The following is a 15,000-nucleotide window of genomic DNA, read 5'->3' as shown; positions in this document are numbered from 1 at the left end:
ACACACACACACACACAGTCCTCTCCTCTTCCACATACATAAGAGAGATGACACAATTTTCAACAACAGTGCTTAAAACAGACACATAGAGACCGAACTCACTCATACACATGTACAGACAGACACACACATTCACTGGCAGTCCTGACCCCTAAAGTTCAGAGGTCAAAGACTAGTCTGGCAGACATTTGGCCTGGGGCCTGTGAACTTGGGATACCTCTGTTTGGTTAGAGGGACGGGCGGGATTTTAATGCTGCAGACAAACGCCGGACTATAGAGGGCAAAGGTCACGTCACATATCCTGTTAGCCTCTGCCTCCAATCTGGTCCATTTTAAAAGATGTCTTCTCATTCTAACACTATCACTGAAACTAAAAAAAAAACTCTGCTGAGAAGTTCAGTGAATCTACAGTGCAGCGTCACATAGCGTCATAGTTTACTCACAGACTTCAGTTAGCATTCCATGAAGTATTCCATGTTTTGGAGACTTCAGTTAGTATTCCATGAAGTATTCCATGTTTTGGAGACTTCAGTTAGTATTCCATGAAGTATTCCATGTTTTGGAGACTTCAGTTAGTATTCCATGAAGTATTCCATGTTTTGGAGCACCCTCCCCCCCCCCCCTCCTTAAGGGTATGCTTAAGGGTACATAAACTCTGAAAAACTCAAGACGTACTTCCCCAGTCTAATTAGAAGAACAATTTTCAAACATGTTGTTTAATCAAATATGACAGTTAAAACGCACACTCACACACACACACACACACACACACAGGCATGTTTATAAACAGAGATGCAGGTTTAAGTTACACCTACAGCTGCAGCAACTGCTGATCTATGCCATTTGCATCCAACGGGTGATTCATACCAACCTGTGTCACGCATATGCTTTCATAATGCTTTCCTAGTGCTTTTTCATGCTTTCATATTGCTTTTTTTTTTTTTTATCTCAGATGCTTTTGTAAACTCTCACAAATTACTATGACAGCTTAAAATATAGCTTTCTATAAGAAACTGTTATGCTGTTAAGTGTTGGAAAATAGAGTGTGGTTGTTAAGGTCTGTATTTGAGTGTGACTGTGTTCTCCGGTTCCTTTTTTCTGTCTCTCTGTTTTAGGAGGGGCGGGTGAAAGACTGGAGGAGTGCTGTAGACTGATGCGTCTATGCAAATTAAAATATAAACATCGCAATTAATCAGGAATGTGAAAGAAAACATTCCCACACCACAAATATACAGGATCCTCCTCAGCACACCTCAGCAGCAGAGCATGTCTCTGTGTGTGTGTGTGTGTGTGTGTGTGTGTGTGTGTGTGTGTGTGTGAGAGTGTGAGAGTGTGTGTGTGTGTGTATGTGTGCGTGTGTGTGAGAGACTGTGTGTGTGTGTGCGTGTGTGTGTGTGTGTGTGTGAGAGTGTGTGTGTGTATGCGTGTGTGTGTGTGTGTGTGTGTATGCGTGTGTGTGTGTATGCGTGTGTGTTTGTGTGTGAGAGTGTGTATGTGTGTGTGTGTGCGTGTGTGTGTGCGCGTGTGTGTGTTTGTTTGTGGGAGGATGTCCCTGCTGTGTTGTTAAGGAATTCTACATTGCAGAGTGAAAAGAATTGTTGTTCATTTACAAGCCCACATCCCGCCACATTCCTTGGATTTCTGGGATAGCGCTGGTCCTCCAGCAGCTGCTGCAGTGCTGTCATTACAGAGGAGGTAGGGTTACCTATCTCAACACTGACACAACGGACAGGTGTGTGTGTGTGTGTGTGTGTGGGTGAAGCACAGAGCAAGACGGTGATTGTCAGCACAGTGTAAAAAGGAGAGAGAGAGAGAGGGAGAGAGATAGAGAGAGACAGAGAGAGAGAGAGAGGGAGAGAGATAGAGAGAGACAGAGAGAGAGAGAGAGAGAGAGAGAGAGAGAGAGACAGAGAGAGAGAGAGAGAGAGAGAGAGAGAGAGAGAGAGAGAATGTGAGTGTGTCCATGTGAATAGCCGCTGCAAAAGATCTATGGACCACAATGATATCCTTTAGCAGTTGAGTGACACATTTACAACAGCCTTGTAAAAATGAGGAGCTGGATTACAGCGACAAGCACAATTAAGAGTGTGCACAGGTGCTCAGTGAAGACTTCAAGAGCTCTCTCTCTCTCTCTCGCTCTCTCTCTCTTTCACACACACACACACACACACACACACACAGATATGCACGTACCCGGCAGCAGTCAGACATAGACAGACACATACGCACGCTCACACACACACACACACACACACACACACATACACATACACATACACACACACACACACACAGAGCAACATTCCAGACAAACCTAAGGTTCTGTCGTTACTCAGTCTAAACTTAATCCTTTTCTCTTTAAGTGAGCTGCTGTTTAAAACACACAGCAATCTTCAGCAATCCACCATTCAACAGTTTGTCGATGAAAAAGCCTTGGCAGTGTGCTGGTGTGAATTTGAATTATATCTGGGTGGAAAATGAGTCAGGAGCGTGCAGAGACTGGTTGTCCTGGCATAGAAATGGGTCAGTGTGCCAGACTAGCAGAGAGGGAGTGGAAGTGTTGATGTGTGTCTGGGCCACGGGGTTGAAGAGGAGAGATCCCCCCGTGATACAGGAAAGCCATAATCTCATTAACTGTGTCTTACCCTTAATCCTCTTTATTCCACAGCAATTTACGGCTATCCACACACACACACACACACACGCACGCACGCGCACACACACGCACACAAGAACACACACATGCACACACACACACACACACAAACACAAATACAAAGACACAGACATAAACGCAGACACAGACACAAATACAAAGACAAAGACACAGAAACAAACACAGACACATTAACATAAACATGCACAACAGACACACACACAAAGACACACACACACACACACACAAACACAAATACAAAGACACAGACAAAAACACAGACACAGACACACACACAGACAAAAACAGAGACACAGACAGAGACAGACACACACACAAATACAAAGACAATGACACAGACACAAACACAGACACACACACACACACACACACACACACACAGACAGGCACGCGCGCGCACACACACACAAACACACACACACACAAACACACACAGTTCTTCACACACACAGGACTCACAAATGCTGGCCTTAGTCTAGCTGCACACTATCCCGTCATTTGCCTCTTCTCTATTTAACAGAACAGTTCAAGTTTATCAAGGCTGAGTGTCTGATAAAAGTCCCTTTTGTTTCCTCTGCCATGACTGCTACAGTACTGCATTAAAGACTCTTAACACTTGGTATCGAGGAACGGGCAGCGTGAGAACACTCAGGAGTAATGAACGTTGCTTTCCGTAGGCTTTAGAAAGTCCTACCCTCTCTGTGTGGGATCATGGACCCATGAACTCATTTGTGAGGTCAACCGATCGTTGTCATTCTGTAAACACTTCCGTACAGGTCTACGACGTCATTAAGCAAAAGCGTGAGATCACACGCATTTTGAAAAGTGACGCAACAGATGAAGTGATGTTTCGGCGGGGTACATGAAAGTTAAAAAAAAAAAAAAAAGAAAAGGAAAAAGCCTTTATTACGTTAGAGGATCTTCCGTGAGGCCAGAGAAGGGAGACGTAAAGTGGAGGCACGTAAGAAGTCGTAATGAGGTCATTATGATGTCACAGACATGGAACTGTGATGTAACATTTCTTACCCGAGCTCCTTTGGCGGGGAAACACTGGCAAACGCTGCAGTCTCTGCCCCCGCACTCCTCAAACTTGTCCCCCTGAGAACATACAAAGAAAATCAGTGACCTTTACCAAAGTGCAATCAAAACTGAACATGCATTCAGTTCCCTATGCTCTGATGTCAGGCTTCAAGACTGCAAAGGGAGATAAAGTCTCTGTTTTCAAACAGTCCTAAGCTACAATCACAATGAATAGGATCTCTCTTTTATTGCTTATGACAAAGTGAACTGTCTTCACATTGTCAGACCTGACATAATCAAGACATTGTTATGAGGGTAGTATGGAAAGTGAACAAAACATTTAAGCACGCTATATTCTAATCTCTGTTTGACTAAGAGTGTTGGGAATATCGTCTGGGAACGGTGGCAGACATAACCAGTGAGGAGACTGGTCCACTGTCTAAAAGACAAAACCCATGGAAGAGAGAGAGTCAAACCCGGGGCCTCAAAGTTGCAATAACAAGAATATGAACAGAAAGACACGGTGAATGTGAGTGTGATGTGGAATGAGAGCTAAGTGAGAGAGCGGGAGAGAGAGAGAGAGAGAGAGAGAGAGAGAGAGAGAGAGAGAGAGAGAGAGAGAGAGAGAGAGAGGGAGAAATAGAGAGAGAGGGAGAGAGAGGGAGAGAGAGAGAGAGCGGGAGAGAGAGAGAGGGAGAAAGAGAGAGAGGGAGAGAGAGGGAGAGAGAGAGAGAGCGGGAGAGAGAGAGAGGGAGAAAGAGAGAGAAAGAGAGGGAGAGAGAGAGAGAGAGGGAGGAAGAGAGAGAGAGAGAGGGAGAAAGAGAGAGAAAGAGAGAGAGAGAGAGAGAGAAAGAGAGGGGGAGAGAGAGAGAGAGAGAGAGAGGGGGAGAAAGAGAGAGAAAGAGAGAGAGAGAGACAGAGAAAGAGAGGGAGAGAGAGTGAGAGAGAGAGAGAGAGAGAGAGAGAGAGGAAGAGAGAGAGAGAGAGGGAGAAAGAGAGAGAAAGAGAGAGAGAGAGACAGAGAAAGAGAGGGAGAGAGAGTGAGAGAGAGAGAGAGAGAGAGAGAGAGAGAGAGGAAGAGAGAGAGAGAGGGAGAAAGAGAGAGAGAGAGAGAGAGAGAGAGAAAGAGAGAGAGAGAGAGAGAGAGAGAGAGAGAAAGAGAGGGGGAGAGAGAGAGAGAGAGAGAGAGAGAGAGAGAAAGAGAGAGAGAGAGAGAGAGAGAGAGAGCGAGAGAGAGAGAGAGGAGATAGGGTCACAGGGTTGTTGTGTCTTTCGTTTGCTGTTCTGTAGGTAATGAGAGAAGCCTACATCTGATAACCAGAGCCTCCAATCATTCTCAATTCTTCCAGAGCCACAGATACACACACACACACACACACACACACACACACACACACACGTGCGCGCACACAGACATTTGTACACTTGCACGTGCATACCTGCACACGCGCACACAGAAATACGCTGATACGCACATGCACAAACATACGTGCATGCTTGCACACACACTTGCATGCACACACACGCACATGCATACACATACGCGCGTACGCACACACACACACACACACACACACACACACACACATAAACACCAAAGCAATCCAACTGTAAAACGTCTCCCTGTCTGAACCTAAACTGATCTATCCGACAAGGATATTTAAAAGCTTGGCTTTTTTTTTTTTTAAATGACATCCCATAGCATCTTTCGCAGGAAGGAGTGAATGCATACGAGGCGGCGGTTTGGCCCGTCTGAATCTGGGCCTCGTGGCGCCCACTGTATCCGACGAAAAGGTCATAAGTTACGACACCAGCCCCCTAGAATCTCAGCGATCATAACCGACGGAATGCATCGCATTTCTATCGAAACAATTATGTATATAAATGTTGTCTTCTCGAGAAAAAAGCGTTGTGACGTGGGAGTGGCAAAGCGTGAAAAAGGCGGTGAAAAAAATGCAAAATATTTCTACAGGTCGTGTCACGGCATAAAAATAATCGAATGCAACTGTCTAATGATTATCCAAATACCGAGAGAGTGAAACGACACCTTTTCCGCCTACCTGTAGACGCGCGAACGAAAACTCGCATCGAATGTTTCTAAGCACGGTGTGACACGGATAGAACGTTTAGTTTGAACTGAAAAAACAATCGAAATAAAAGAGCTATTAAGGCCCTGGAGTGGAACGGGGTGAATCAAAACAGAGATGGTGAAAAAAAAAGAAAAGACACAGGTGGCAGAGCAGCCAAACGCACATCTGAACCACTCTCAGACCCCCAGCCTAACACAAAACAAATGACATAGAACAGATCAGTTATATATGTGGAAAGTTACATATGTGAACAAGCACACATGCATGCCCCTGCTCTCTTTTCTTTCTCTCTCTCTCTCTCTCTCTCTCAAACATACACACACATAAGCAGATAAACACACACACACACACACACTGTATACTTAGACGTATAGTAATTATTGCTAAGCAGGCTGAATTCAGCTGAAAGCAAGAATGAAAACAAAAGATTCCACATGATGAGACTGAAAGAGTCAGCTTGTCTGCTACATTGATCCTATATACACACACACACGCACGCAAGCACACACACACGCACACGTGCGCACACGCACACACACACACACACACACACACACACACACACACTATAAGAGTCATGTCCTTTCTTCAGGAGGGACCACGGAGCAGGACAGAAGTGCGGCGTAACAGAAGGTTCTTTAATGAAAAAAGGAGTCAGGTACAAATGGGGTTACCAGGGGACCAGGACTAAAAGCAAACTGGGTTACCAGGGGACCAGGACTAGACACAAAACAGAACACGATGAACAAACAGAACGCTTGGGTATGGTAATGGGATACCAGGGGGACCAAGTGGAATTGAGAACGGTGACGGTCATGAGGCGGCTTAGAAAACACACGGAGAGTGTAGACTTTGCGGGGATCTGCTCCGACAGTAGGGTTTAAAAAGACAGAGGGGAGTGAGAGTGAAAGCAGGTGAGAGGGATGAAGAGCGATCAGGCCGGTGATTAGTAAACCGCCGACGCCGAGCGCTGAACGGCTGAGACCGACGAGGGAGGAGACGAGGTCGTAACACCTTTTTATGATCTTACAGTAAAACAGAGATGATCACACAGAGATGATGAAGAAAAGACACAGAGATGATGAAGAAAAGACACAGAGATGATGAGGAAAAGACACAGAGATGATGAAGAAAAGACACAGAGATGATGAAGAAAAGACACAGAGATGATGACACAGAGATGATGAGGAAAACACACAGAGATGATCACACAGAGATGATGAAGAAAAGACACAGAGATGATGACACAGAGATGATGAGGAAAACACACAGAGATGATCACACAGAGATGATGAAGAAAAGACACAGAGATGATGACACAGAGATGATGAGGAAAACACACAGAGATGATGAGGAAAACACACAGAGATGATGACACAGAGATGATGAGGAAAAGACACAGAGATGATTACACAGAGATGATGAAGAAAAGACACAGAGATGATGAGGAAAACACACAGAGATGATGAGGAAAACACACAGAAATGATGAGGAAAAGACACAGAGATGATTAAGAAAAGACACAGAGATGATGACACAGAGATGATGAGGAGAACACACAGAGATGATGAGGATAAGACACAGAGATGATGACACAGAGATGATGAAGAAAAGACACAGAGATGATGAAGATAAGACACAGGCAGTGGAGTGGCAGAACTCAGAGGAAACACACATTTTAGCAAATCACTTTCAAACACTGAGCCCAAAACACAACAAATGTAGAACAGGTAATATAACATGCATGGAAAGTTATTTATGTGCAGAAGCACACACATACGATCTCTCTCTCTCTCTCTCTCTCACACACACACACACACAGACACACACACTCACACACACGTGCGTGTACGGAGCATAAACATATATTATTGTTGATATAATTAACTTAATGATTTGAAGAGATTTTTTATGACATCAGCCCTGAGGGTTTGGAGATAGTAACGGTTGATTGGCTGGCTGGGCGATGAGCGTGTACGCACGCCTCATTCACTCATCCAGTAAGATGCGAGAGATTAGAGTACAGGGGTACAGGGGCAGACGCATGACTGACAGACACGCTTCTCCTCCTCTCAGCTCCTTATTCATTCCCTTCTCCTCTCCTCTTCTCTCATACCATCATCTCTCTCTACCTTCGCCGTGACCTCGTATCCTCTCCTCTCCTCTCCTCTCCTCTCCACACCTCTCCTCACTTCTCCTCTCACCTTAATGTGTTTATGCATCTATGCAAGTGCGTGCATATACACAAAACATGTAAAAACACAATCTACACCTAAGCGACTGAGGGAGCAACAGAAACCCCCCCCCCAAAAAAAACAACAAGCTCACACAGAATAGTTACTGATGTAAATAAATTCCTTCTGGGTGTTTGTGAACTCTGTACCCCACGGTATATAATCGTCCACTCACTGTGGCTCAGCTTTTAAGAAGATCATTCAACCAGTTCAGAAAACAAATTACCTTAACAAGTCTGAAAATGCCTGTTCTATAACGTGTTTGCCTTGCACTGATCCATTCTGACAATGTTTTTTTTTTTTTTTTAAAGAAATTCTAGCTGCGGTAGCAACCACCTTAACCACCAGGAGTCTGTGGGTATTTTCAGACACTCTGATGACTTTGGCGTGATCTGATATTGTTGTCAATGTGAACAAATGTAGACAGCGTCACATGACTTTTTTTGTATTCAGCTACAGCTATCTAAGTGGTACATATTTCATGAATTTACTTTTTTTGTAAAAACAAATACAAATGTAAGTAACAAATGAGTGCTTGAAATGAATATGGATGTGAACAAACAGCAGAGGGGGAAAGTACACTTGAATAGAACAGACCTGCGACACAAATCAGTCCAACATTGCAACATAGCAACCTAGCAGGGACATAAAACACACACACACACACACAAATATTGTAGTTCGCTGGGTGAGTTGGAAATGAACAGAGATTTAAAGTGTGGATCCAGAAAATTGCTATAGAGAAAGCAGAACGCAAAGAACTGGCCCAAAACGGATGAAGAAAGAAAAAACAGGCTTTGTTAAACAAATGTAACTGAAACGCAGAGATTGAGGAGACCTACGAAAAAAAAACGTAAGACGTTTGAAAATGTTTGCTGAGATGCGAGTTTGACCTGTGGTGCATTTGAACTGAGATGTATGTTGGACCTTGAACGAGCGAACTCGTGCCCCTTCTTGACAAGAACAGACTACAAAAAACAACAGACACAGTCTAAGTGACAAATCACCAACAAAAGCCAGGCCCTGATCTGGGATCTGCTGTTTCACTATTGCCTTTATTTTTTTTTTTATAACATGTATCTTCATGCATAAAGGTGCAAAGGTGAGGTCTAAGATTAAACCCTTCAGTAAATCAAACAGGACCTTTTTTTTTTGGTATTTACAGCCAAATGGTAACTTACGAATGCTTTAAAAGCACACCAGGGGGGTTGGGGCGGGGGGGGGGGGGGGGGGGTAACAAACATGGCTTGAGTGGCAGGGTAAACAAGGGGCAGTTGACCGGACCTCTACATCCAGACCAGACGCATGGCCAACCTGGTTAAGCTGTGACCAGCTGTTTATCATTAATCTGCAAAACAGGCTACCGGAAAGCTCCGGAAGACACGGTACCACAGTCTGGCGGCAGCCTCTTAAACATCAAAAGCTAACCAGCTTTGGAGACGCGTCATGTGATCTTCCGCCGGACACGGCACAAAGCACGCCGCTGGATTCTTTGAATGGCTACGATTATTGTTCCCCGAGTTATGTCAAAAAAAAAAAATGAACCTGAACAAGTCCTTTTGAAGAGAGGGATTTCATGTTAAAAAAAAAAAATAATATCGCTGGTTTTCCATACAGAGAAGCTTAGACTGATGAACGGAGAGAAAGAGTATGAGTTAGCTGGTGACTGATTTGCTAACGGGTTGTCTCTGTAGGGCACTTGAGCATCGGGGGGGGGCGGGGGGGGGCAAAGTCTGCATTTGTGGACCAGGAAAAAAAAGATCCGAGCTTTCACTTAATATATCACAGAATTTTAACATTTTAACACGAATCTCTGCTTCTGACTGACAGTCAGCTCGTAACTCTCTCTCCTTCTTTCGACTCTTTCTTTTTCTCTTTCTTTCTCTCTCTCTCCTCCTCCTCCTCCTCAACCTCCTCCTCCTACTTTGTCTCATTGCTGTGATACTTTTTCTGTCTCCCTTTCTATTTACATATCTTTCCCCCCCATCACAGAATTCTTTCCGTACCTGTGTTACCATTCCTCTGTTCCTCTTTTGAGAAAGACTACAATACAACAGGATGTAGCCTAGACAAAGCATGCACACCAACAGACACAATGTTTTTTCTCCTCGATTTGCGTTTCCCTGTTTATTTTACTATATGCTCTCTGAGTGGTGATACTGTGGTATTTGGTCTAACTTTCTCCTCAACTTTCAAAGCGATAAACATTCCTGTGTACAAGCGAATGAACTGTAAACAAGGGTTAGCCAGGGGTGTGTGTGTGTGTGTGTGTGTGTGTGTGTGTGTGTGCAGGAATGGGAGTAAAGACAGGATGAGAACAGTCTCTCTTTTTAAAAGAAAGAGTCTTAACCTAATGCCTCTCATTATAATGATGAAGTACTCCTGCCCATGTCAATATGTGTGTGCGCGCGCGCGTGTGTGTGTGTGTGTGTGTGAGAGAGAGAGTGAGAGAAGGAGAGAGTGTGAATGGAATAGTATAAGTGCCTCCAGTTCTTGGTATGTGCAAGATGTGTGAGTTCACTACGTAAATACATGCCTGTGTGTATGGTGAGTGTGTGCATGCATATGTGTGTGTGTGTGTGTGTGTGTGTGTGTGTGTGCATGTGTGTTTGTACGTGTGTGTATATGTGTGTGTGTATGTCTCTATGTGACTGACAGCATCTGTATTGTGACAGCCGGTCATTTCAGTTCAGGTTTACAACCCTAAGTACTGACTGACTCTTCACAGGCTCAGACAGAAGTCCTGAGGCTCTTACACACACACACACACACACACACACACACGTATATCTTCTCTCTCCTCTATCCTCTCTCTTCTCCCCTCCTGACTCTCAACCCTTCATCTTTTCCCATCTCTATTTACTCTGCTGCACACTCTGGTCTTGTTGTGATGTTTACATGGACCGGGTAGATGTCTTCATTCCGTTGTTGTTCCGTAAGGGCATGGTTAGGCAGCCATGTAAAATATGCTTTCTTATCTACCGTGTGATTCACCAGCACACTTTCTGTCACGTTTTCTCTCTCTCTCTCTCTCTAGTTCTCTTATCTATATGCTTGGTCTGCAATCTCTCCCTCTCTATGTTCTCCTCACCATCGCTGAAAGAAAAATGCAGGATATCGACTGCCATCTGCCCTCATATGGAATGTGCTGTATCCATCTTCCAATTCAGACCTGAAGATGCAGCCAGATAAATGCCACCGACAAAAAAAGGCCCTGGCTCAACTTCTGTAAATTAATCAATTTAATCTTAGCGAAGCCACTAATGATGCATGAAAAATGCCTGCGTAAATTTGAAAGTTGAAAACCCCTGACCGCCAACACCCCCCCCCCCCCCCAAAAAAAACCCATAAAAAATAATTAACCGACGTGACCTCCGTACCTTCCTATTTCTGCCCCCCCCCCCCCCCCCCCCCCCCAAAAAAACGTTTTGTACATCTACCTCTCCTCTTCCCTACCCCTGTCTTCTCTATCCCCACGCTACCCCTGGGGCAAATGGGGGTATAATGGGTGTATTGGATTCCCTGATCCCATATACCTTCATACCTCCTTTGGCTCATGAAACAGACGACTTCAAAGGTTTCTCCATCTGACTGAAACCTCAGAGACCAAAGACAGGGCGGCTGGACCGATATCCTGCTCTGATTAGAACTCGCAGTCGATCTCCCTCTTGTGAAACACTAGCTTGAGTCCCCTGAACGAGCGAAATCCGACTAAAACTTCCACTCCGTCTGGCGCTCTGTTTCCCCCTCTAGAACGTTTTCTTCTTGGTTGGAAGCGGGTCGAGATGCTCTAGCTGACAATCTAGAACGTTCTGCGGCTAAAATCCGCAGAGTTGATTATGTGACGAGATGTCGAACGATAATGAACGGTGGAAGGTCCCGTAAAAATCTCCCCCGAATTCAGCGCGACCTCTGGACGTTTCGCAAACAAATTCGGTGGAATTTAATCTGAATTAATCTGAAGTCAAAACAAAATATAAGTGTTCTAAAACTTTAGCATGAATGAAATGAACTCAGATTATACTTGCTCATTTAAGTGGAAAGATTAAAGTGTAAACTCACCCCCAGTACTGTCTGTCTGGTAACATGTTCAGTCAAAATCCACCTAGAGAGAGAGAGAGAGAGAGAGAGAGAGAGAGAGAGAGAGAGAGAGAGAGAGATGAGGGAGATGAGGGAGGATTTGACTGAGTTGATTTAAAATAGCTTTTCACGGCTCTGGTGGCATAGAAGAATAAGCAAGTAAAAGACAATTACTTTACCCTTCATTTAATTATTACGTTAGGACAATGCTATAATTACCCATTTGTAAACACACAAACAAGTTAACAAATTATACTAAAACAAGAGTTGCACGACAGTACATTTGTCTGAAAACACACCATCGTTAAGGGACATTAAAGGCTACGATATACCAGCATGTTCACTAGTGTTTCTTTAAGACTATAATTGTTGTAAATTAGGGGGAAAATGGTGCATATTTATGCACCTAAGCGTTCTTTGCAAGACGCACAGTTAGGTATACATTGCAAATCACACAGTTTTCCACTGGGCAAGGATTAAGGCAACATATAAAACAACTCCTGTGTGGTGATATTACTTAGACATGGACAAACACCTGTGACGAAATAAGGATTATATTTTTATTCCGGTCTCAAAAAACAAAAACAAGCATATTGTCTTGCCTATTTAGCACGCAACGAGACTATTGGATGTGCCGCCTGTCTTATTCAAAGGGATAATTAAGCTTGCTTTTGTTAAGTCTGTCTCCGTCTCTCGGTCACCCTCCGCCAAACAGCGAACGATAAACTGCAAAACAACTCAACGACCAGGATCATTTAAGTCTCATTTACCAAATAAACAAACATTTTTTGCTTCTCTTTTCTTGTGTCTTTACTGAAAATGAACTGAAACCTGGTGTGAGTTTTGTGTGCTGTTGTTAACAGATACAGTCGTTACGGCAAAGGCCCTCCGCGGGGGACTCTTATGGTGACTGGGAATTCGGAGACTTACAACTCTACCCAGGCCTTGAACAGTAAAATATCCAAGAGAAATCTGGATCTGTTTGAAGGAAAATTTGTTACTGTGGAATGCTTGGGATTGTGCATCGCATGTTATGGGACAGAGGTAACCCACCAGAGAGGGAAGTAGACCCAGGTTATCCAACATCTGCGTGTCATCTCCTTCGCCACTCAGGGCGTGTCCTGACTTTAAACCCACCCCACAATCTCTGCTCTGCTTCTGATTGGTGGGGGCTATGATGCTCCACCCCTTGACCTCCTGAATGACACCTCTCCTGAAGACAACATACATAGATAAGTCAATGGCACATGTGAGAAAAAAGGAGAATAAACTGAAAAGACTATGGATGAATGTATGGGTGGATGTATGAAGGACAGATGGATAGATCTGGATGGATGGGTGGATGTTACGCCCAGGCAGACTGATGGACAATGAAATAGACATAGAAAGGGTATTTTATTAATATGGCGCACTCTTGACCTCTTTCACATACACTGCTCAGTTACGTGAATCAGCATATGAAGCAGAGACAGTGAGAGAGAGTGAGGAGAGAGAGAGTGAGTGAGGAGATAGAGAGAGAAAGAGAGAGAGGGGGAGTGAGAGAGAGAGAGAGAGTTAGAAAGAGAGAGAGTGAGGAGAGAGAGAGAGAGAGAGAGTGAGTGAGGAGAGAGACAGAGAAAGAGAGAGAGGGAGAGAGAGAGAGAGAGAGAGAGAGAGAGAGAGAGAGAGAGAGAAGCATAGTGAATAAATCCATCGTCTGAGGCCTCTTTCTGCATCACTACTTCTCGCGGACACACTGCAGCTGAGATAAAGCTCATGTAGGCTCCGGTTCGTTTTTAAGCCATCACGCTCCGGCTCTAACGTGCTCCCGTCAGACTTCAGAGGAAGCCAGATGAGCAGCAGTACGTCTGGACTGACAAATCTTCATCTCATAATTTACAAAACATTCCATACATTGGATAATGGCAATGGTCTATCTGGTCTACCTCTCCTGACCGAAGATCTCAGTGTTTCACTGCCATACACACCAATAATAAACTTAACATTCCCTCTCCAGCTGTGCGTAATTACAAACAGAGTGTCCACTTACTTTTACGGTGATTGGTACAATTACTATTCTACAACTACTGAAAAAGCAAGTTAGTTTCTGACTTAGCCACCAAAATGAAAATAATAATTTTCGACTTCAAATGGTAGAATATTGATTAAACGCGCATGAGGTACACAATTTGCCAACCAATCATGCGCTAGATGTTGAAATGAACGGCAGTTGCTAGCAACATATAAAATGCTCTTTTGCACTGTACAACACGTTTTAGATAGACAAGAAAGATTGTGTCAAAAAGGGAGCGAAAAGTCCTAGCATACGGCAGCCGTTATTATACATATTATACTGGATAATGATACTGAGTTTCTGCATAAAACATGATATATATAGCAAAATGAATGTGACATACATATTCCATATTTCACTTACGGGAAGTGATAACGATAACACAAGCTAAATGTGTACTGAAGACTAATAACATTGAGTAAACTTATTAAAAACAGGTTTGCAACGTATACAAGGTGCACAACTGGATTTTCAGTGGAAATTAAAACAATCATGTTGGCAGTGTCAGTTACATCGACAGGCACACTACACTTCAGACTGAAGCAAGTTCAAGTCCGAAACAGCAACCACAGGTCTCGATTCAAGGTATCACTCTACAGTCGAACCGCCATTTCATCACTTACCTGCTTTCAGTACTCTTGTGAGCTATAATGTCCTCATTTCAACACGGAAAGTATGACAAACACAGAGATGAAGTAACAAACCAAAAACTTTAACGCAAACACGAGAAGTGACAGAACGCTGTGGAGCGTCTGGCTGCAGGCTGAGCGACCCTTAATTATCATAATACACGCGCATGAGAATTTGACGCAGCTCAAATAAATAGCATTGTCATGGAGATATACT

General features: G+C 43.9%; 1 protein-coding gene across 1 annotated transcript in view; it reads right to left on the bottom strand.

The window, feature by feature from the left end:
* Nucleotides 1-15,000, bottom strand: part of col4a4 (collagen, type IV, alpha 4) — a 48,959-nt gene that overhangs the window by 28,268 nt on the left and 5,691 nt on the right. Inside the window, exons 2-3 of the mRNA XM_030777978.1 lie at nucleotides 13,155-13,314; nucleotides 3,704-3,775 (exon numbers count right to left, since the gene is read on the bottom strand). Coding sequence (XP_030633838.1) covers nucleotides 3,704-3,775; nucleotides 13,155-13,314 — 232 coding nt within the window. The remainder of the gene's footprint in view (nucleotides 1-3,703; nucleotides 3,776-13,154; nucleotides 13,315-15,000) is intronic.

This window comes from Chanos chanos, chromosome 6 (genome assembly GCF_902362185.1).
Source record: "Chanos chanos chromosome 6, fChaCha1.1, whole genome shotgun sequence".
Lineage (NCBI taxonomy): Eukaryota > Metazoa > Chordata > Actinopteri > Gonorynchiformes > Chanidae > Chanos > Chanos chanos.
The sequence above is the reverse complement of the archived record's forward strand: the minus strand, read 5'-3'. Positions and strand labels throughout refer to the sequence as shown.